Source organism: Crotalus tigris, unplaced genomic scaffold, assembly GCF_016545835.1.
Source record: "Crotalus tigris isolate CLP2741 ecotype Arizona unplaced genomic scaffold, ASM1654583v1 scf7180000017568.12009008, whole genome shotgun sequence".
NCBI classification, from domain to species: Eukaryota; Metazoa; Chordata; class Lepidosauria; order Squamata; family Viperidae; genus Crotalus; species Crotalus tigris.
In genome coordinates, this window is record NW_024096478.1 from 478,818 (window position 1) to 503,484 (window position 24,667).

At 35.8% G+C, this 24,667-nt stretch overlaps 1 protein-coding gene across 2 annotated transcripts in view; it reads left to right on the forward strand.

The window, feature by feature from the left end:
* Window positions 1-23,149, forward strand: part of NDFIP1 (Nedd4 family interacting protein 1) — a 31,285-nt gene extending 8,136 nt beyond the window's left edge. Inside the window, exons 2-8 of one of the 2 annotated variants that reach the window (XM_039351352.1) lie at window positions 4,497-4,578; window positions 6,867-6,997; window positions 8,165-8,252; window positions 10,080-10,204; window positions 12,682-12,748; window positions 15,367-15,472; window positions 22,222-23,149. In XM_039351352.1, the coding sequence (XP_039207286.1) occupies window positions 4,497-4,578; window positions 6,867-6,997; window positions 8,165-8,252; window positions 10,080-10,204; window positions 12,682-12,748; window positions 15,367-15,470 (597 nt within the window). In that variant the 3' untranslated portion in view covers window positions 15,471-15,472; window positions 22,222-23,149. Of the gene's footprint in view, window positions 1-4,490; window positions 4,579-6,866; window positions 6,998-8,164; window positions 8,253-10,079; window positions 10,205-12,681; window positions 12,749-15,366; window positions 15,473-22,221 lie in introns of both variants that reach the window. The other variant, XM_039351345.1, reaches the window with a different exon arrangement.
* Window positions 23,150-24,667: the final 1,518 nt, after the last annotated feature.

Consider the following 24,667-nt stretch of genomic DNA (forward strand, 5'->3'; position numbering starts at 1 on the left):
CAGTGAAAAGGAAGAAACAGCTAAGACCACACATTGCTCCTCGAAGCACGAAGCTGAAAACACCAGCCTGAAGATGATGAATGGGACTTTGTCGAAACGTCGCCAAGACACTTCCAATTTTACGCAGGAGAAAACCCGAACAACCAAAAACTTACATACAAACACCCGCGAAAACCTCAGAAAATACACACACACACACATATAATAAAGGTAAAAAAGGATATATGCAGTGTTATCTTCATTTTAGATATTAAAAGGGTTTTGCGGCTCCCAGTGTTTTGTTTTCGGAAACGGGTCCAAGTGGCTCTTTGAGTGTTTTGGGTTGCCTACCCCTGGTCTATTAGAACAGCATTTTGTGGACAGAAGGAATAAAAGTGGAACTATTTAATAAGAAACATGTTTGGAAAAAGAACTTAATCTCTGGAAAGATATCATGTTTGAGACTGCAAAGATCTGGATGGCTTACAGTCACTGAAGGAACACTGGATTATGGATTGTATCATTACATTCTCCAGAGAATAGCAGAACAACTGACTGCGATCTGAAGCTTAACATAATGTAATCATGCAATGTGATAGTGATCCTAATAAAGAAATAGATATTAAAGACTGTTCAAAACAGATCACTTTTCCTCTGAAGGTGCCAGCTACAGTTGCCAGCAAAACTATGATGATGCCAAAAAACTAGACCATGGCCGTTCAACTGGGAAGCTCATCATTGTTTGATTCCCACAAATTGCTCCAGTGATGCCTTTGTTCTGAATCTGCTGAAAAAAAGAGACTGACTAATGGGCTATGCCTCTCACTGAAGGCAATGATCATTGCTGCATAATTACCAGAACGTCATGCAAAGTTTTAGAACTATCTTTTGTTGATTCAGCAAGGAGAGCATCACTAAATCAGGAGCTTTATAAACCAAAGCAAAGGTATTGCAGAGTTCGTAACTTCCTATTGGACTTCCAGTTATAGGCCAGAAATGTGGAATAGAAGGACTTGCTGATGAAGTGAGAGATGTTAATAAGATAAGGCAAGCTGGGCAGTTTGGAAGAACTGTTTCAGCTTTGTATGTTCATTGCTGGATGATTGGAGGAATTGAGCACAGAGGAAAGAATAAGGGGAGGAAGTTTTATACTCTCTACCATCAGGGTCTTCAAACTTGGCCCTTTTATGACTTGTGGATTTCAATTCCCTGAATTCCTCAGCCAGGCATGCTGGCTGAGGAATTCTGGGAATTGAAGTCCACAAGTCATAAAAGGGCCAAGTTTGAAGACCCCTGCTCTACATTTGCTCTACATCACTAATCTTCTCGCTCTTGGGTTACAGAGAACCCATGTAAATAGGAAGAATAAAAAGAACCTTGTCTGCAGCAGATCAGGATTAGAGGAAAGATTTTGATTGTGTTGCTGCTATGGAGCCCGAACACCTAGCCAAGATTTGTCCCACTGAATCAGCTGCGTCTCTGAAACTTCAGGTGGTACAGCAAACAAATACCCAAATCACTCCAGAACATCATCTTTGAGAAATTTCACAGTCTCCTCACTCAATATCTTGGCAGGCCCCTCCTGAAACTATTAGGAATAGCTCAGATTGCTGACAATAGGCAAATACATATTATTATCTGTTATTTTTTCTATACTTTCAGGCTTAGAACTACAACTCTCCACTATTTTAGATTCTGATGAGATCACAGTGCAAGAGCTTAAATTGTCCATACAATTATTAGAGAAACTTATACTTGTGGAAAAGATTGACAAGCAAGCGCCCAAAGTTGGTCCTGTGTCTGCAATGCGCAACATCTTTGCTACATCCATTTTTGGAACGCCTTCTTCTACCTATTAGACCAGTGGTTCTCAACCTGTGGGTCGGGACCCCATTTGGGGTCGAACGACCATTTCACGGGGGTCGCCAAACAATGCAGTCCGCCATTTTTTCCCCCTTTTCCTTAGCTGTGCTACTCCCTTTTATTCTATTGGCTTTTGAAAGCCAATAGAATAGACTCTCTTGAATAGAGTCTAATTCTATTGGCTTTCAAAAGCCAATAAGAATTGTCCAGGCTGTCTCTGCCCTGCTGAGCCCGCCAAAAGTCCCATTCTGCAAACGGTGCTGCACCAGTTGAGTAATCCTCGACTTACGACCGGTTGAGTAGTCCTCAACGTAGGACCAATTGGGGGTCGCGGCATTAAAAATGTTGAGAACCACTGTATTAGACAATTGAATTAATTTGTCATCTAATTATCTGTCATCAAATGGAAATTTAAAAATGTGAATAAATAGCTGCGGTGCTATGTCTGATATCAGAGGGACAACTGAACTGAATTTGCCTATAATGCACTCAGTATATACCTCCAAGGTACATTTCCCTTTTAATCACTTTATTGCTACCAACCCCTCATTTTGCCCTCCAGAATTTCAGTATCTACTGTTGTTTATGCGTTGGACATTCTACAGGAGAGGCAGACTGCTCAACTCCTCTTAAAGAAACAGATTTGGCCAAGACTGCTTACAGATGTGTTGGAGATACATGTAAGCAAGTGGGTGCCAAGATTCCGGTGGTTGATTTGGTTCGTCTTCCTACCAGAGTTTTACATCTAAAAATCTGGATTCAAGGTTTATTGCTCTTTTCCCAGTTACCCAGCAAATTAACCCATTGACCTTTCATTTACAATTGTCTGCTTCACTGAAGGTTTAAGGTTTATCTGGTCTTCCATTAGTCATTAGTCAAGAGCCTCTCTGTCCCTTGCATTTAAAATCCCCATTTGGGGGCAGGGAAGAAGGGAGTGTGAAATGGAATATATTCTAGATCCTACACATAGGAAGGACTTTAGGAGTATTTTAGTCATTGGAAGGGCTAGTTCCAATGACTAAAATTCCAGTTCCATCTGGAATTTCCACATGAACCGTATTTCTATAAGTGCTGCCACTATCAATACACAATTATCTCTAGGATGAGGATGATTCCTTACTTTCTGACATAGTTACAATAAACTCTCCAAATTCCTCTGTTCCAAAATGTTCCAACTGTCTGATTCTGAGTGACAAGACTTACTTGTTGAACTTGGGGAGCTGCCAAGCAAGGGTGGGAGAATGAGTCTGTAGACATTTCCCTTAGCAACCTACCAGAACCTTCTTTGATCCCAGGAGGAGGACTGATGGGGGAGTAATTGTAGAGGGATATGTAGATAACCTTAAAAATGGAATGCAAGAACTTTAAGTAAACAACTCAGACTGGGAAAGAAGAAGGGTTAAGAAAGTAACTCAAGATAAGCTTGCCTTCTTTTTATGTGGTATAAAAAAAGCACAGAGAAAAAACTCTCAAATTTTCAAGATTCTGTTATTAGGTCCTATTATCAATAATGTAGAGTTTTAGAGATACTTGTGTTGCCTGTTCCCCAGCTTGACTTACCTTTAAGGGCTGACCTCAGTGTAGTATTCTTCCATAAGGATGGCAGAAGGTTATACCCATAAACTGGAGAGAATTATTGTATTCTTTAACAAATAGATACTACATAATGTAGTCATATGCAACCTTGTCTTAAGCATATATAAACATAAAGACAAATGTATGTGTTTATGTAAATCGAGAGGTGTGTGTGTGTGTGTGTAATGCTATCATAATCCTCTATCTTTCACATTGCTGCTAGAAATCTTGAATTCTCTTGTGTTACCATAGCAACACGATGAATGTGGGGAGTGGTATCAGCAGTCAGCAAGCTCATATGTGTTGCCATCTGGTGACTGAGCAGTTTTTGCTCCACTGAATTAAGCTACATAGTTACAGTTTAATAATAGAAATATATGTTCCATATTCCAGTTTTTCTTTGCTGATTAGAAAGTAATCTTTTTCTGTAAATTTAGATGTTGCAGTGTTGTTCCTAATACGAACGATTGTGAATAATATGTATTGATTCGCTGATTGCTTGAAGCGGTGTGAGACATAGATAGAAAGATCTGTTAAGGCTCAGAATACTTGCATTAATAATTTGAAAGTACATGAAAAGAAATATCAATTTAACTTAGGAGTCCCATGTTTGCTAATTATTTGCTTGTTAGCCCCAATAAATCCTAATTACACATGTGTTGCTTTATTCATATAAGGCATATGTGGTCTTGTTCAGTATCTTTCCCAAACACCCAACTGCATATAGATTTTAAGAACTTTTCAGCAATGCAAAAAGCATACAATGGTGGGTTTACATTGCTATCTCAATACTATTTACCTGTGAACTAAAATATTTAATAAAAATAAAAGGAAAAATGTTATTAATCTAGAATTAATAACTGGATTTAAAACATGATTTATATCTCTCAGAGGTATGACTGAAAAATTACATATTTTTAAAACATTAATTTTTTTAAAAAAATATGAATCAATTATCCACCTTTAAAATATGTGTGATTGTTTTAAGTGATATTTATTTTGTGTATCATCAAAATTAATCTCATCCTGTATGCATTATAGTCGGGTTAAATTAAAGGATTTTTTTTTCTCAGTTGCAGAATGAAGAGGAACCTGTTGAAAACCTGCCAGTGGTAAATGATTTTCCACCACCTTACAGCAGCATTTCTGAGGAGAATTCAGGTAAAAGACATGAAAGCCTGGTATCAGAATAGCTTCCTTGATGATTGTTGTGTGAATGATCTAGATTCACAGAAAAATAAGTGACTGATAAATCTATCCTTATTAAATGGTCCTTATTTTAATTGCAGAAGAAACAGGCAAATAATGCTAGGACACATTATTTAAGTAATTCTATAGTATGTTGCTATGAAGCCCTATCTCCCAACTGTACGTTAAGAAGGAATAGTATGTGGAAGAGAATCCTTTCTCCTTCTAGTGCTGCTTAGATAATAGTTACATAATACCACAGTGAAGAGATCACAACTTTATATTTATAGAACTTAATTAATCTGCCACGTGCCATGTGTCAAATGATTGGGTTGCTACTTGGGGCAGATGGGGGCAGTTGCAGAATCCCTATGGTTAGTCATAAGGGTGGATGGATTGCCAAGCACCGAAATTGGGATCATGTGACCACAAGGGTACTGCAGTGGCTATAACTTCAGGTACAGATCATGAGTCCCTTTGTTCAGCACCGTCATAGTTTCAAACAGTCGCTGAACAAATGGTTGTAAGTCAAGGGCTATCTTTATAAAGTCCCAAATCATCTGTGTTTTCGGTTAGCTAGAAATATACTTGAATGTAGTATTGTATTAATAGGATAAATTAATTATACCACAATATATTTCTAAATTTCATGTGATTCTTCTTGTTTTTGACAGTTTTCTATTTTACAATGTAAGAAATTTTTATGCTATTACTTGGAAGTTAGCTGACAGGAACATCTTATTTCAGAGTGAATCTGTTCGTTTTTCTGTCATATAACATGCTTTGTTTTATAAAGATTATAAAATAAATGTACCATTTGTTCATATTTTACTATTACTATAATGTGCCAAAAGAAGATAAAGGAAAGGACAATTTAAAGATTGAAAAGCTAGATAGTAGAAGACCATGTTCATATTTTATCAGGCATTTGATAGATTTAAAAAAAAAAAGACAGTTGGCCTGAATAATTTTGTTTTTGTTCTGAGAATAAAGAACATTATAATCAATGGTGAACATGCTTATTTAATTAATATTTAAATAACTTTTCCCATTCTTTCCTACCTCTGGGGAGCTCAGATGGCACATGTAGTCCTTTCTGTTTCCTTAGTCCTGTGAACTAAGAGACTGTAGTCTGAGAATAGGTGACTGCTATTGTTGTGGAAAAACCACAATACTTACATCAGAAGACAAGACCACGAAGGGTTGGAGAAAACAGGCTTTATTTGTGCACAATGGTTCAGAGCATTCACATGACAGATTCTGAACCCTGAGTTACTCTGAGGGTGTCATTTTTATACAGCTTGCCGCCCATGCTTAACCTAATAGATGACTTCTTATCTACCTTTAACAAACTAAAAGAGAGAAGTTCATATCTTGAAACAACACACATAGGAAAAAGGGAAGTTTATACAATGTGCAGAAAACCACACTCCCCTACACGTATAATATCTTACACCATTTGTGACTTTCGGTTGGCACTTCTTGTAAAATGGTTTCTACATAGCATGAACACATCTTTATGATTTTAGGTTACATTACACAGCCAAGCTTAATATTATCTATTACCTAAAACAGCATCCAGCATTCCTATTAAGATATATTTCTATAAACTTTTCCCTGGCCACCTCACTATCACTCATTTATGCATGCATTAAAACATGCATAAAAGTTAAAACATTTATGTGCCACCTGTCAGCAAAATATCCTTAGATAGTAGATAAAATTAATGAGCCTTTTGCCTTAATGAGGTCTTGGTTTCCATAGTCTTAGTCTGATGTTTTATTTATAAACAGTGGCTGTTGTGACTGATGGTTAATTTGATCTCTGTGCAGAAATGCCCATTATTATGACTGATACCCATGGAGAAGCTTTATTGTGTTGTTTGTTTTGTCCCCACTGTTTTTGTCCTTACTTACAAATTTACCCCTTTTGGAATTTGGGGCCAGTCTGATTTGAGAAGAGATTATTCTCCACAGTTATTTATATTGCACTGTTATCCATCAATCTTTCCCAAAGTGGTACCTCTGGATGTGTTGACATGATAAGTCTGGGGATAATTCATTTGGAGGGCATTATATTGGAGGAATATATTTATTCAGAAGTACATCCACTCCAAGAATATAATGGATTTTGACATTAATGAGTTTTATGTTGCCATTTTTCTGAAGATAGAAAGTTGAAGTGTTGACTTTTCAACCATAAGTAGTTCAGGTAAGAAATGTTAATCATAAATTAACTATCTTATCTCTCCTGCCTGTCAGCATATTTTGATTACAAAGATGAAGCTGGGTTCCCTAAACCTCCTTCATATAATGTAGCTACAACTTTGCCTTCTTACGATGAAGCTGAGAGAACTAAGGCAGAAGCTACTATTCCCTTAGTTCCTGGAAGGGTAAGTGTGCTTTGATTCTCTGCATCTTCGTATCTAAACAGATAAAAACATACGAAAAACTAAATTGGTTGATGTTGATCCCTGTGTATTTCCAAGTGCTGTTTAATAGGTGATGTTTAATAGGTAATGTTTTTCCACAAGCATAATTAGGCCTATACAACTCCCTAAGAAATGAGTATAAGCTAAGTGTGCTGATGTAATTAGATAAATAACAGGAATAATTTATCAATTTGTGCAGTTTTAGGAAATGTAGGTAATACTTAAATGCTTTTATATTCTTGCTCTCTTTTACTCACTTCAAATCACCAGAGTATAGTTATAAGGTTGCTATGCTAATTTTTGTATTGTCCTATTTGTACATTAAATACACTTCACTTAGGTCTTTCTTTTTAAATCTTCCTTTAATTATGATATTTTATTCGTGTATATAAAATATTTCTCATATCTTAGTGATTTATACTGAAGTAGGAGAAGGTAGGTGTGCTCTATTAATCTGTATACTACTAAAACTCTTGTGTCTGTAACCTTTAACTGGGCAAAATGGTGCCTCATAGAACAATGATTTTTGAACTAAGGTACCTCAATGGAATAACTTACAGAATACACCCCAAATCCAGAACCTATGACTCCCATGGAATTGAAATTTGACAAATTTTATAAAACATAGCATTAAAAATAATAAAAATGTTTATGATATACCGTATATTCCGGCGTATAAGGCAACCTGGCATATAAGATGACCCCCGATTTCGGCAGCGAGTCGCGTGCCTAGAAAGTCGTCTTATACGCCGGAAACTACCGTTATTTCCAGCGTATAAGACGACTCGGCGTATAAGACGACCCCCGACTTCGGCGCCGATTTCAACACTTTCAAAAGTCGTCTTATACGCCGGAAAGTACAGTAATAGAAAGTGTCATAAAACATTTCCTGTCCTTATGTTTGACTGCTGTACAGTTTTCCAAGGGCTGCTTTCAAGGCAGATACATCTCTGAATATCTCCCTGAATTTTTAAGAGTTTTCCAGAACATTAAAAGTTCTGCATTGTTGAAGGCATTGAGGAATATGATAAGGAAAATCTCTGATTTTCACAGGTTTTTTTTAGTTTATTCTACTTATGTTATTATGAATCAGGTTTTTGCTAATCATTTTGTTCATTTCTGTCACAGGAGGAAGAGTTTGTGACACGGGATGACTTTGATGATTCTGATCAACTGAGGATAGGAAATGATGGCATTTTCATGCTAACTTTCTTCAGTGAGTACTTTTAACAAAGTACTCCTAATGAAATTGAAATAACATTTGATTTTCATATTTTATTAGGTCATCTACATAATAGAAATATTTCTTCTGTGCTGTTACAGAGATTGCACATATAATAGTAATAGTAATGACTTCCACTTTTATCATAAGTGTAAACAATTTTAGTAGCTTATTATCTTCTCTTAAAATACATCAAATGACCTTTTCTTCCGATATTTCACATCTTACATTGAAGTCTCATTGTTTCAGTCCTAATCACCAAAAGCCCATTAAGGGCTAACAGAGCAAACAATATATCTGATTAAATAAACCAACTTCCTTTTACTTTTAACAATCTTGATCTTCAGTCCCTTGAAATAATGACCTAGAACTTGATTTCTTTTTGTATTTTCTTTGTCCCTTCTCACAAAATTCTTCCGAGCTTTTACAAGCCTCTTTTGTAAATCCAGTATAGGAAAATAATCCATGTCACTCTACTGGTTAATTATTTATGTACTCTTTTTAATTATTAAGTCACGAGTGGGTTTCTTTTGAATATCCAATGTAGCATCTTTTTCATACATAGACTGTCACTTTTGAATTCATTTTTCGATCAGTCTCAATCTTGTCAAGTAAAACTTGTTCCTCTTTCATAACATCTTTTACAACTCTGCCTATAGAAACAGACACTCTTAAAATTAATGTCTGGGTCCATTGTTAAAAAAATATCCTTCCTTAGGTCCAGTGTTAAAATATTTTGCTTCACTCAGCGCTGGTAAGTCAAATTAAATATTTTTCTCCTTAAATTGTAATCTTTAGTTCTTTCTGGTTCTCTCCAGTGTCCAGCCTTGAAGATCTCATCCTGTCATTTTTTTTAAAAAAAGAAAAGTATTTTTCTACAGAAAGGATTCTTCTAAAATCCCATTTCAAATCCATCTGAACTCTTAGTCTGTAAATTTTCAAAATCAAAGTTAAGCAATTTCTAAAAACGATTAGAAAAGGAAGTATTTTGAACTCAGTTTCCTTAAAGGCATCAACTGGTTTCCTTTGTCTCCCAGAGCTGAATACTTGCCAGAGACTGCTGCTGTGCAATCTCCTTGCAAGGAGAAACTATCTGAACATTTGGTGGCAATCTCAAATCCTCTCCCTGTCCGGAGAGGAATTGTGAGCAGTCAGTCTACTCAACAGCTCTTCAGTCCACCTTGGTCTTCAGTTCCACTTTTAGCTGAGTTGTCGTCCGTTTGCTGTTTTTTCCCTTGAAGTTCCAGAGCTGATCATTTTTGATCCAAGAAAAGTCGTGTGTCCATTACGTTTTTTAATACAAGTATCAAAATTGTAGCGGATATAATAATAAGGTATAAGGAAACTAATAGACAGCAGTGCTAATTTAGGAATGTGATACGGTTTATGCTACCTCTCCATTTTAGAGGCCTTGAAGTGGAAATATTACAAAAATTGAAGGGAAACCTAAATACTTCCACAAATGGCCATAATAACAATTCCACTGAGTTACACACAAGCACCTTCTACTTTAGCACTTTGCTTCCACAGTGGTCGATGAGATTTCTCTGGGAAGCTCAGAATCGGGCATGGAAGCAGTTACCCTTTTCTCTTCCTGTCTCTTCAAAGTGATGTTGAGAGGCATTCTGACTACTAGCCACCTATAAATTGCCTTTTACATTACTCTTTTTAATTACCCTGTCAAATTCTTCAGGGTGTCCTGGTATCAGTGAGCTTTTTTTCATTACAGTATGATCATCATCAATAATTGGAACAAAATTAAATCCATTATCTGGCATTAAGGATTGAATCTTAGGCATTTTCTTTGTTTTGCTTTTTTAGTGGCATTCCTTTTCAACTGGATTGGATTCTTCCTCTCTTTCTGCTTGACTACCTCAGCAGCAGGAAGATATGGGGCTATTTCTGGATTTGGTCTCTCTCTCATTAAGTGGATTCTGATTGTCAGGGTAAGTTACAGAATGGAGAAAGAAGTTTCCCAAGTTTCACAACTCTGCTTGATACAGAGTTTACATGATTTCCTCCTTGTGAAAGTTTTAGAAGACTAATTTAGACAAACTGTTATGTATTATATTCATTATATTTAGAAAATACCATATAATAGATTCTGTTTCATCCCTATGGTCAGTTGTGTGGAGTCCTTAACATACATGTGCATGCTAATTTGCTTAGTCTTTTTTCAAACTTCTTACTGTTGTAACTTAATGATTTTTATATTTTATTGTGCAGCATTTGGATACATGTTAGAAAACTTGTGTATATTAAACCTTGTGTATATTGCTCTTAGATAGGCGTTCTGCAATAAACAGGAGTCAGTATGAGTTTGTTACAAGCAAATCATGCAAGATTAATCTTTTTTTCTTCTTTGATAAAGTTATTACCCTAGTGCAGTGGTTCTCAACCTGTGGGTCGGGACCCCATTTGGGGTCGAAAGACCATTTCACAGGGGTCGCCAAACAATGCAGTCCACCATTTTTTCCCCCCTTTTCCTTAGCTATGCTACTCCCTTTTATTCTATTGGCTTTTGAAAGCCAATAGAATAGACTGTCTTGAATAGAGTCTAATTCTATTGGCTTTCAAAAGCCAATAGGAATTGTCCAGGCTGTCTCTGCCCTGCTGAGCCCGCCAAAAGTCCCATTCTGCAAATGGTGCTGCACCAGTTGGGTAGTCCTCGACTTACGACCGGTTGAGTAGTCCTCGACGTACGACCGGTTGGGGGGGGGTCGTGGCATTAAAAAGGTTGAGAACCACTGCCCTAGTACCTTAGGAAAATGCTTCAGACATAATTATCTGGACCTCAATTACTCTTTCTTTCTCTCTATTTTGAATGCTAGGAATTAAATTTAAAATTACTGGCGTAGAGGACAGGATTTGCCATTAATTTATATAACTATATATGTGGATTTCCCATATATACTTATATGGTTCTCTTCTACCAGTAGGCTTCCCAAAGCAGCACATAAATGTAATGAAAAAAGTTTGAAAAACTGGATTGGATAATATAAAATAGAATTTACATATAGAAATTTTCCTTAAGCATGGAAGATGAACAACATTTCTAGGGGAAAAGGAGAGAGCTTGAGAACAGCTGAAGGCAAAATAGTCCTTAACGTTAATACCATCTCTATTAACAATATTTTACAAAATTGTCTTTAAACACAATTCAGTCATTTTTGAGAAAAGGAAAAGACAGATCATTCAAAATCTAAGCTTAATTTCAGAGAACATAACTAAGAACTAGGCAATAGATACTAAAAGATGATTTGTAAGAAGTGTTTTGAACTTTTTATGATCACAGCACTTCCCTGCTATTTTAACCAGATTTCTTTTTTTAGAGTTCTATGCAAAACTGGAAAATAATGCAGTTGCTACAAGAGTTTCATTAACTTTTATGAGTCAGCTTCTTAGAATAGCTTTTATCTTTTTTCAGATCCTTAAAAACCTGTAAAATGAATGGGCTATATATAGATATATCAACGCTATATCAATATATCAACTCAGGGACCGTGTGTTTCTATCTTTCCAATCCGATCCAACTGATTGGGCATGCTGTAGATCCCGTCAACCAAAGAGTGTTGACTGGTGGGAACTAGAAGACGGGCTTTTTCTGCTGTAGTCCCTGCTTTACAGAATATTCTCCTCTCGGAGATTAGAATGGCCCCAAGCCTGTTGGATTTTCACAAAGCTTTAAAAACCTGGCTGTGTACCCAAGCCTGTGGCTCAGGTGTTAAGGGCCCTGTTCCTTGGCTTTACTGTTGGTTAACTATCTGCTGTATGTATTTATTTTTGGGCTGTTTTTATGATTTCATTGTTTTTAATTGTTGTAACTATAATTTGAGAATTGTAAGCCACTCAGAATCACTTGTTTGAATTGGGCGGCTATAGAAATTGAATGGATGCATAAACCAATCCATATCCAAAGTACTTCTGAAGCATTTCAAACTGCACAGGGCCCAAGAACTATACATGACACAGATCAGTGTAAGAGATAAATCTATTTGTGCATCAAAACTTTGATACAAAAGGAATTGTTTCTATTTGAGGAAGAATATACAGAATGCCTAGTCACTTACTTTTTCCAAAAGCAGATTTTCCTCATTGTTAACTTCAGCAGTAAAGTATGTTTGTGTTTGTTCTGTTTCTTCAACAAAAAATAATCACAGTGACTGGCTTATATTCTCTTCCGCTAAGAAAGTATAAGTGAAGGTATTTTACAACTGTTATGTCCTAAAGGATTTCTTCCCAGAATTATTAATACTGGCTCAATAAATAATTGTAAATGAGCAGCAGTTATTTTAATAATAAACTATTCCTGCTTTGAAGGATTTAGCAATTGTTCTACTTAGCTACCAAGTAATTAGTGTGAAAAATCCAACAAATGTTTACCAGCTTAATACATTCCTCATTTTTTGTTTTTAATTTTTAGTTCTCTACCTACTTCCCTGGCTATTTTGATGGACAGTACTGGCTGTGGTGGGTGTTCCTTGTATTAGGTAAGTGGGTTTCAGTGGGTTTATTTTAATGTTACCAAATTGTTGATTTTTATTTTACCTGGGGCTATAAATCAAAATTTAATTTGTAAATTTAAAAAAAGTGTTTATCAAATAACATTTCTGTTAGCTTTCTGACTTAACTTTAACTTAATTCATTACTTGAGAACGGTCTAAGAATGTAGGGTTCTTTGTAGGGATTTCATATAAAGGAATCCTGCCACCTAGTGGAAATGTCATTTGTTGCATATTAAACAATATTGTCTGACTCTTACGTTGGCCAAGTGCAAATCCTATAGCTTAACCAGATAGAACATGTCGTCAGAGATAACAGATGAAAGAAAGAATCAGATTGGTCAAATGTCTTCAGAAGGTTTCAACATTATTATGAATCACTAGAACACAGGCTTAGGTAAATATATACCACAAATTAGGAGAGACATGAACAATTTCTAAAGGATAATGGTGTAGTTAAATCATAGTACCAAGAAAATGCTAAAAAGCAGGAATGCTTTCTTTAACAAAGGCATCTTGTTACAGAAAAAAAAAATCCCATATTCTGGTAAAACAAATGTTAAATAATTGAATAATGGAAGCCAATATAATCAAACCCATGTTGAGAAGCATCTATGCTCTGTTGCAGTGTTACACAACTTGTAAATTTTTCTAGAAGTGCCAGTTTTCAGCAAAACTGTCACAAAACACAGTCATGTGACCACTGGATGCTGCACATGGCCATAAATCAGACATATTGTCGAGCAACCGAAATATAATCACATGATTGCAGGGACCCTGATTATCAGAACTTCAGATTCAGGTTATAAATCCCCCTTTCAGGTAGGCTGTAATTTCAAACAATTGCTAAGCAACTGGTCATAAGTTGAGAACTATCTGTAATTTGAACTTACCGTACTTTAAAATAGATTTTAAAGGCCCAAGGGGGTTAATATGGAACATTCTCTCTTGGCTCCATTTAGGCCTTGGAACATGAATGATTTGTGTGTAGTTACATTTTTTTTTAATATTAGTCTTAATTTTTATAGTATTATTTGTAATACTATTTGTAATTGTAGAGTTTGTTGGGGAATAAACTCTTTAGTGTTGGAGATCTTGCCAAGCATATGCATTAACAATAAAATGCCAAATGAGTATACATACACAATATTGCATGTTGGGATAAACAAAACTGTAAATAATTGATTTCACAGTGCATTGAAACCTTCCAAACATTGTTTGAGGTTTTTGTTGTAACAACTAGTCTGGCTATCTCTCTGTTTTAAAAAAAAATGTGTTGATTAAATATTCAAGTAATCTGAAGTTTGCTTCATGTTGGTTTAAATAAATAAATGATATGTCTTTAAAGGTCAGGAATCACAAATATAATCAAAACAATAAGGAATATGATAATTATTAGTGGAAATGTATTGTTCAGTGAATGTATAGATTTTAGATCTACATGACCCTAAGAATTATGGATAAAATTTCACCCTTAAACAGAGCTTCCCCATCTTGCTACTCTATCTCTGACTGTGTATTTCAACACTCCTAATCTGTAGCTCTTAAACTGGCTGACTGTGCTGCCTAAGACAAGAGAAGGAATAAACCTATGGTTAAGTACCTTAAGGACAGTCTGTAACTGTAAGGAAATATAGATTGCTTGGATATTAAATGGTTTTTTTTTTCTGATTTGGAACTTTCCTATTTATTTTAGTAATGTGACTTTGAATGTGGGGTGAATATTGACTGGTTCAGTATAATGTTTAGAAGCAAAAATTAAAAACAATGTTTACCGTTCAACTTCAACTGAAGTTTGTTTTTCTGTTTGTTGAGTAAAATAACAAGCTCATGGTTAATAAACCAAAGTTTCCACTTGGATACATACCTTTTATTCTTTAGAAATAACTTTAGCCTTTTTGAACTTAAGTTTCTGTTGCTTAAACAGCTCACTCTTAAGTGCTGGAAATTTTATAAATTTTCACCTAAATTACCCAATTCCTTCTGTTCCAGTTGACACTTTGTAACTTCAGTCTTCTTTAGTCTCTAGCCCAGTGTTTCTCAACTGGCTGTGGAATTCTGGGAGTTGAAGTCCACATGCCTTAAAATTGTCAAGGTTGAGAAACACTGGGTCTAGCCCCTCTTGTAGGAATCTCACTAAGAAGAGGGGCTTCAGTTTTATATTCCTTCAATGACAGTCATCCCAGTTACCAAGATTTGTTCAAGTTAGTGCCCCCTATAGGGTTAAAGGAAACATTAGCTTATCCTATCAATATGGATGGGTCTTTGGAAGTCTAGAATATGCAAACAAAAGAAAGTAAGAGCAGTTTCTGAATGATTAACTTGATTGTCTGTGGAAGGATAAACAAATTAGACCATAGTTAATTTTAAGTGGAATGATTTGTATGAGTGCTCTCTCTTTCTTTCTCTCTTTCTCTCTCTAAATGTAATGTAAAGCCTAAAAATTCTTGGCAATGTTGCGTTTATAAAAAAAGGCAACAGACTGTAACAAATTAAGGAAAACCATAACAAATTAGAAACTGATTGTTAAAACACTTGAACAAACAGTGCTTTTTGGATCAAAGGGAAATGTGTTTACATAAAAATATTCTGTACTTTTTCTATAGGCTTTCTTCTGTTTCTCAGAGGATTTATCAATTATGCAAAGGTTCGGAAGATGCCAGAAACATTTTCTACACTCCCTAGGACAAGAGTTCTCTTTATTTACTAAAGGTAATATACTTCAATAAAGTTTGCTAATTTTTAGGGTGTATATAGACAATGTGTTAAAAAAAAACTAGAAAATTTCACTTTTCCCTGTTATTTATAAAATAATTTATAAAATTATTTGTTGCATTTGTGGTCTTTTCTGTATGATCACATAATACATTTTTGTAATTCAGTCATATTGCTAAAAGAAGCTTTCAAGTTGCTTTAGGAAAATGTGTTTCCTTGGTCTATATGCACAATTCATTTGTCAAATAGATGTTCAGTACTGAATTAGAAGGCAACATCAAAACTCAGGGAAGAAAAACACATCATGAGACAGGCTATATAAAAGAATGCAGTTAGCATTAGCCACGTAAAGACACTTGAACTAGAGAAGGTTTGTTATTTTAAAAAAACCAAAAACAAACAGTGGCTAGCCCAGGGGTAGGGAACCTTGGCTCTTTTATGACTTGTGGACTTCAACTCCCAGAATTCCTGAGTCAGAATGACTGGTTCAAGAATTCTGGGTATTGAAGTCCACAAGTCATAAAAGAGCCAAGGTTCCCTACCCGTGGGCTAGGATATCTTTAATCCTTTATTAGTAAATTGGCATCCCCTATAGCCCTCCTGACTAGGAGGAATTCCCACTGAATTACAATTTTCCTCACTTCTAAGCTTCTTTCAATACTAATGTAGAAAATTGGTTTGATTGGAAGGCCATTCCTGTTCGTTTGTTTCTACTGAAATCAGTAACTATAGATTTAGTTTATTTTTAGCCCATCTTCTTTATTTTTATAAATAACTCAAGGCAGTGATCATACCTAATGCTCCTTCCTCCTCCTATTTTCCCCACTACAACCCTGTGAGTAGTTGGGCTGGAAAAAAAAAAAAAAAGACTGACCCAAAGCCATCCAGCTGGATTTCATGCTCAAAATGGGCCTCAAACTCAGTCTCCTGGTCTTTAGGTCAGCACTTTAACAACTACATCAGACTACTTCTTATAGATAGAACCTGCTTGGTTTCTTTTAACAAGTCACACAGAACTAAAAGAACTAGTTGATTTGGTTTAAATATGCACCATACAGTCATTATGCAGTTTGTTTGATTTTAACTTCAAATATTGTGTGAAGTTGCAGGTATTAGATCAGACATGTCAAACTCATGATGTCGCGCAACATATCAGGACAGTTTTGCCATTGCCGGCAATGGGATGGGCGTGGCTTCCATGTGATGCATCCGGCCCATGGGCCGGCAGTTTGACACCCCTGTGCTAGATACTTTAAACTATGATTAAATATTGTTTGGCACAATGCACACATTTCACTGTTTTTGTATGGTAATATGATCTGGATGCATTGATACCAAAGAAAGCCTATCTGAATTATGAACATGCTTCAAAATAAGCATGGGTAGTATTATACACCATGTTTCTTCTGTGTTTAGAGGGCTTTGGACACCTTATATACAGCTAAACTCTCTCTTAACCTTTGATTTGTAAGTGATTATATCTGTGTTTCCACATAGTTTTCCACAACCTATATGGAAATAACATTTTTTTTTAAAAAAAATTAAGAATGGTAGGCAATTTGCAGTGTAATAAACAATTCCTAATGCCTTAGCTATGGTTACATTTTCATCAGCTTTTGTAAAAAAAAAAATTGCAATAGAAAGGCTTCTCGTGATTGATCTTTGTAGGACACTTAATATTAAATCAGGAAGCTTTCATTGGTGGTAAGGATGATTAATTTAGGCTTTTGTGATTTTGAAGAAAATTTAGAAAATGTGACTATCTGGGAAAAATGTGCATTAATGCTGATTGAACTGGGGAGTAAATGAGAAGGCTTGATCTTTCTCTGGCTTAAATTTTGTCTGTTTGTTCAAATGAACTTTTCATCTTTGGCATGTATGTGTATATTTAGTTTGGGATATATATTTGTAGTATTTAGTGAATTTTAGAGTTAGTGATAACTCTGCTAGCAGGAATTAATAGTCTGATTGAAAAGACACATAGTTTTCTGGTTCCTTTTTTTCTTACTGGAAACACACATTCTGTTATCCTCAAGAGCCCAACTAGGAAAGAAATTTCAGATTCATTGTAAAACTCCTGAGCTGTGAGATTATGCCTTCATATGGGGGATAGATCACAGGGCCTAAAATAGCGAATACCTTTATACCTGTTCAAGACAATTAACTACAAAGACCAAAATAAACATACTGTATATAAAACTGAACAGAGTTCTCTGTAAAACAACATCAAGCACATGGATGTGTGATATGAACAATATTTCTGAATAGAATGTCCTTGCTTAAGTTGTAAACTGACTAGTATCCAAATAACAGCATTTTTAAAATATATTTGTTTATGTCACGAATATTTAAGTCACATAAAATGAATGTAATAATTTATTGTAGAATTTGAAATGTATTACCAGCTCAAAGAATCTTTATGTGTCTCATTAAATCTTATTTTTCTATTTTTTATGGTTCTTGAAAAGGAGTAAGCAATTCAGAGTCAAACATTCTTTCAACTAAGAAGTGCAGTTTTCAGTTTCTGTTCATATCTTAATTCGGTCTGGAAATGGAGACAAAATACCAGCTTCTCTCCACTTTTGTACATTTAGTTCAGTGAATGGAAATAAATGGATATTTGCTCTTTGAATTGATAATTAGTAGCCCAAGAGATTTTTTTATGCTGATGAAACAAGAAGTGAAGTGTGTTTCACTTTTCTTTGGAAACTGCTTCCTGTAGTTTTAGTTATATTATATTATAGTGGACTGAAGAATCAGGATACTGTGCTGTTTCATCCTTGGAAATCATATAGTTATTTTAAAAAGTATTATGCAGCACAAGTTAACATATTCTCAGAAAATCTTTAATTTACTTGAGTTAAATTTAATAGCTAGTGGTTAAACAATATAGTGCTGTTAAAAGCTAGGGGGAATGTTCATTTCAAAATTTCACTGGCAGACTCATTCTTTTTGCAATAAAATATATTTATGAAAGGCTGCTGGCCAGTCAGATGAACCTCCCAATTCACTCCAGTTTATTTGGCTGGGAAGTTCTTAAGTATTCTACCAAGAACTTCTCCCTTCACCTACAGGGGTCTAAAAAAACAGAAATGGAAAAAGTAGCTTGGATCAAATGGCCTGAAATTATTCCCAAAGTTAATTTAGATCCAAATGACCTGAACCCGCCCCAGATACTGAAATTATGCCCATTGAGAAACACAAGGGATAGCTGCGTAGGGAAAGGCTTTAAAGAAAACCATAAACCATAGAAAAATAAGATTTAGTGAGACACGTAAACATTCTTTGAGATGGTAATAACATTTCTACAATTCTACAAATTCTAAAATAAATTATTACATTCATTAATTCATTATTATTATTTTAATTATATCCTATTTTTTTTATAAAAGGCGGAGAACTTACCTCCTATTCTTATATTCCTTACAGCAACAACACTGTGAGGTGAGTTGGGCTGAGAGAGTGACTGGCCCAAAATCACCCGGCTGGTTTTCATGCCTAAGGTGGCACTAAAACTTAGTTTCCAGTTTCTAGCCTGCTATCTTAACTTCTAGACCACACTGTCTAGTGAACAAAATCCAGTTTCAAAAGAAGTTGATTGTGAGAAAGGAAATACAAGAAAAACAAGAAAAATTAGTAATCACAAACAGAATTTCATACAAAATCAGTACAGTCAGCCTAATCAGACTAGCTACCATGTTTTCCTGAAAATAAGACCTAGCCTGATTTTTACGTGTGCGCCTAATATAAGCCCTACCCCCAAAATAAGTTCTAGTTTTGGGGCAAGGTGCATGGGTAAAAATCAAGCTGGGCTGGTCGGGTAGAGCGGCCCCATGTGCCCCACACCCCGACACTTGTCATGCTGCTGCCTGAGTTCTGCGGCCACTCATGGCAGGATGCCACATGGCGCTTTGCGCCAGTGTCACCACTCGCGGCAGGACACCATGTGGCACTTCACGCCAGTGCCACTCTATTACCGGGACCGGAGGAAGGGGGGGTGGCAGTGCAAGTAGAAGCTGATGGGGCCACAGGGGGGGGGAAGACAGGTGAGGTTTGTTGGGGGAGAACCAGGGAAGGGAGGGAGAAGTGCCTCAAGGGGGTTTCACAAAGACAGCTTAGCTGGCAACCCAAATGAAGGAGGAGAGGAGGAGCAAGGCTAGCACGGAATCTGATGTTGTGGGGGGGGGGAGGTGAACGGTAGGGCCTGCGTGGCTCTTGTGGAGGGGATCAGGAAACTACAGTGCCTGCATGGCTTTTGTGGGGGAGGGCAAAATCAGGCAAACAGCAGGGCCGGCACAGCTCTTGCGGGGTGGAGGGAGAGAGCAGGCAAATGGCAGGTATTTAAAAACTCCTTAATAAACCCAGGACATATCCCAGTTTGGAGAAATACTAGCTATTTGGATGTTGTTAGGGAGACCCTTGTCATTTCCTTTATTCTCTTCTTGATTAATTCAATCAGGAGCTAACTGAAAGCAAGCCTTTTGGAGGAAAACTGTTACTTTGCCCAATCAAAAAAGAAAAAGAAAGAAAAGAAAAAAAAAATAACAGCCAATAACATCACTTTCCTAATAACTTAGTGGAGTGATAAAGATGCAGTCTAGGTTTTGCCAGTTGTCCATTGCGTAAACAGGATTTCAGGGAAGAGGCTTTCTAAGGAAACAAAAACTTTGTTTTATTTTATTTGGGCCCCTCATTATGGAATCAGCTTATCAGATGCTTTAGGGGGCACTATTGTGCCCTACAAAAAAATAACAACCCTTAAAAACTTTGTTAAGAATATCACTGTTAGGCATTTTAAAATGTGACATGGTTTAGGCAATGTTTTATTTATAAATTAAGCCAGTCCCACAATGAATAAATATGGGTAAATCCCCTGGTTATATAAGGCTGACTTAAGTAATTCTGATATTACATTTGAGGGTGCCAAAATGGCAACGACATAATTTTGCATCTATGCAGTGTTTTAATTTGATATACGCAAAAAGTGACTTTTTCAGAGTTCATGGACTAGAACTTTTACATAAGCTAGAGAGTGCCTATAAATGAAATTCTCTAGCCTGCCAAATTAAAATTCAGTAGGCAACAAAATGTATATATTTATTTATTAAAGATGCTTGATGCTGGTTCAGTTGAGCAAATTTATGCAAGTTACAAAGCAACAGCTGTATCATCCAACAAGCAGCAGTATTCATAATCAAATCTGAAGCTATTACTACATGTGCAGAAAAGCAATCTAAAAAGGATGCTTACAAACATTACTGTGCAGAACCCACTTGTCTGAAGCTCCTAACAGTGGTTCTCAACCTGTGGGTCGGGACCCCATTTGGGGTCGAACGACCATTTCGCAGGGGTCGCCAAACAACTCAGTCTGCCATTCCCCCCCCCCCTTTTCCTTAGCTGTGCTACTCCCTTTTATTCTATTGGCTTTTGAAAGCCAATAGAATAGACTCTCTTGAATAGAGTCTAATTCTATTGGCTTTCAAAAGCCAATAGGAATTGTCCAGGCTGTCTCTGCCCTGCTGAGCCCGCCAAAAGTCCCATTCTGCAAACAGTGCTGCACCAGTTGAGTAGTCCTTGACTTACGACCGGTTGAGTAGTCCTCGACTTACGACTGGTTGGGGGTTGCGGCATTAAAAAGGTTGAGAACCACTGTCCTAACACAATTATTCTAAGCCAGTGTTTTGTAGTCAGTGTGCATGGAACTAATGCAATTTTTAGTATTATGGTTAGTTAAATATACTTGTAGATTGTAGTTATTAATTACGTTTACTATATAGTAATCTTATTCCTTGAGATTAAAGTAAATAAATTTAGCAATCTTTAATCTGTTCAGATTTGAACATGAATACAGAAATTACAATGATGAGCAAGATTGTAGATTGCCTTTTTTCATCACTTGCATTTTATTGTGCTTTTTATTTTCAGTATTCTTTATAAATGGATACATGGAAATAAAAATCAAATTTTCATACAGTGCTTGCTGTTCTCAAGATACCAAAGTTATTTATTGTATTGATCTGATTATGCTAAACCAGAGAAGGTAGCCTATAGCCTCGCCCCCACCCCCATTTGTGAACCTTCATTGCCTGTTTTAATATGATCCAATAATATGTTATTGCTGTCTTACATACAGTTTGTCTAAACTGTTTTGAAGAAAATAGCATGACTATAGAATATAGAACTGCCGTTATAGAGTAACCACTCAGTGCCGTGACTGAGCGGTTAAGACATTGGGCTTGTCAACCGTAAGGTTGGCAGTTCAATACCCAAGCACCATGTGATGGGGTGAGCTCCTGTTTCTGCCCCAGCTTCTGTTAACTTAGCAGTTCAAAAGCATGTGAATGTGAGTAGATAAATAGGTATCACTTTGGTTGGAAGGTAATAGCATGCCGTGCACCCCAGCATATAGTCATGCCTGCCAGATGACCATGGAAGCGTCTTCGGACAATGACCCCCCCCTTCCTAAAGTCGGACACAACTTTGCCTTTACCTTTAGGATGAGTTTAGCCAGTATCTTCTGTTTCATTCTTCAAAAACTTGACATCAAACATGGATTGTGTCACACACAGATTTATTCAGCTATTAAAATGAAACAACAGAATGAAGTATATAAAAGCAGCCAAGGAGATAAACACTTACGAATTATTATGCTATCTCCAATAATTCATGAATGTGAAATGTTTCCTCAGTATCCTTAACTTGTTTTATGACCATTTTTCTCTTTGCTATCGTTTTGCTCTTTTTAGACTGAAGTCTTTTGGCAACATTTTCCTGCTTTAATGAATCCTCCCTCAATTAATATATGGACATCTGCAGGAAATGAATCAAGACTCTGAACACCCACAAAAGGAAAAAAAAGTAATTAATCACCTGCTTAAAATAAATAAAAGTTTTATTGGAAAAAAGAAGCATTTCTTTCTATTTGTTTTTAGATGTAAAATTTTAATAGTACAATGCAAACTCCTGTAATCATTAAATCATTAGTGGCTAATGTTTGAAACAGCTCTTGCAATCAAGTCTGTGATGTTACTAATAATGCCTTATATAGTATTTGTAGTCTTTTAAATAGCATGAGCTATTGCCCTGTAGCCAGAAGGGGTCAGTCTTGCTTTTTTTCCCCCCTTAAAATGAGCTTGGAGTATATTCTCTTAGTGTAAGATACCGTAATAATGCTGGCCATTGTGAAGGGATGTTCTTGGATCTAGAAACTTGTTTTCACTGTATTTCTGCACATAATATGTATCTATTATTAAATAAAATGATAACAACTTGGAAGTAAAGCATACATGCACAATCTGAATGTTTTTAAAGAATAACTGAGAGTATTGCTAAGAAGATGGTAGAGATATGTATTAATTTTTAGTAATATATGATAAGTCCTTTATACAATTGTACTATATCGATTTTGACTTGGGATCCTTGCAGTATATGTTGGTAACGTAAAATTCAAATAATTTGATACTGCCATGTGTAAAATCAGACTATTATGTTTGATGATTTTAGGGGTCTTAAGGTAGTTCCTTTGCTAATTAACATTTCTTGTTTTTCTAATTTATGTTACAGTTAAATATAGTTTATTGTATGTTTCTGTGATTTCTGCAAAGCAGTAATTCAGAATTCTATTATGTTAAAACTGTAAATATAGCAGAATGTTAATAAATGTCACTTACATTAGTAGGGTTTCATTTTGCTATACACCAATGTTCACATGGAAACTTTAAGGGGGAAATCCTAAAATAGTCTAATTAGAACATGCTCGCTCTCATTTGGGCTATTAAATGGCAAATGGCAAGGATGGAAAACAATATGGCACTATTTTATTACAAGTCTCGGTTTATTCAATCACTCAAATGTCTGCTGTCTTAACTAATTCTCACATCTAAGGCTGTTGACAAACCAAGTAATTGTTTATCTCAAAATTTGCTCTGTAGCATTGCTTGCATAATGTCTCCTAAAAAAATACAGTCTTCATTATTTTTGTAAAAGCTTAAAAAATGTGACTCAGCCAAGCCCAGTCTAGGCATAATGTTTATGCTGGGAGGGATACCACAGGCAAAATGTAACTATTTTTCATGCTTGAACTGTACTTATGCACGTATGTGATTCATGTATGTATTACATTGTTTGATGAATGTGACTTGTATGTAGTTTCAAACAGCTAAAGATTCCAGTAGTAGGATGAAGATGTATAGTGGGTGTGACCAGTATTTTTTGTGGATTTTTTTTAGGGGGGGTTGTATTGTCTTCTTTTAATTAAACTCTTTTAGGGCTCTTGCTGGAGCTTCAGTTTCCCATCTCAGAATGACAGAAATCTTGAATGCCAGACTTTAGCAATTTTGGTCAGAGATAATTTATGCAGGGAAGGAGGAAAAAAAAGGGGGGGGGTATTTGAGGCCTTATGCAACTCCAAGGCCTCAAGTTCTCCATCTCTTTTGTATGAAAGGCACTGACAATGAATTTCATTGAATTCTTGTAACATAGCAAGCATGTTTAGTATTTTCTTTTAAAGCACACAAAACCTATAGGACACATGGTAAACAAAGTTCATTGTGACTGATTTGGCACAGCCCACTTGCTAAATATGGTACCCCATCTTACTGCACTGCTTTAAAGCTTGTTTTGATAAACATTATAATAACTTTTGCAGCAAACTACATAGGCAAAAAAAAACCTTCCCTCCCACACTAGAGAAAAATACTAGCCATATAAAAATTCTAGGTCTGTTATGAGAGTTTTAAAAGTCTTATTATTATATTAAGAGTTTTAAGACTGTGTGTTTTTAACTTGCTGTTTTGTGATGTAGAACCATGGACAATAATTTACAGAAAAATTTTCCAAATGCCTTCTTTCCTTTAAATAAGTATCACCAGGGATTAATAGCATCACCTTCAGTAGAGATGCATTTGTTTTCAAAGTGGTGTTAAATCCTCTCTTCATTTTCTGGGTTGTTTAAGACCAACAAGCTTTGTAACAGTGATATTTGAGTCTTTTGTTAAGGTATTTTGGGACAGCAGCGTTTTGTATTTGCAGAAAGATGCAAATCACATCCTTTCAATTTTGGGAGGAAAACGCATGCCTTCAGAGAGATGTGGAAAATTTTTGAATAATATTTCTGTAGCCTAATCATTTTTAATATCGGCCATCTCCCCTGAATTATCTTACAATTTTTAAAACCTTATTTAGTGGTTAAAA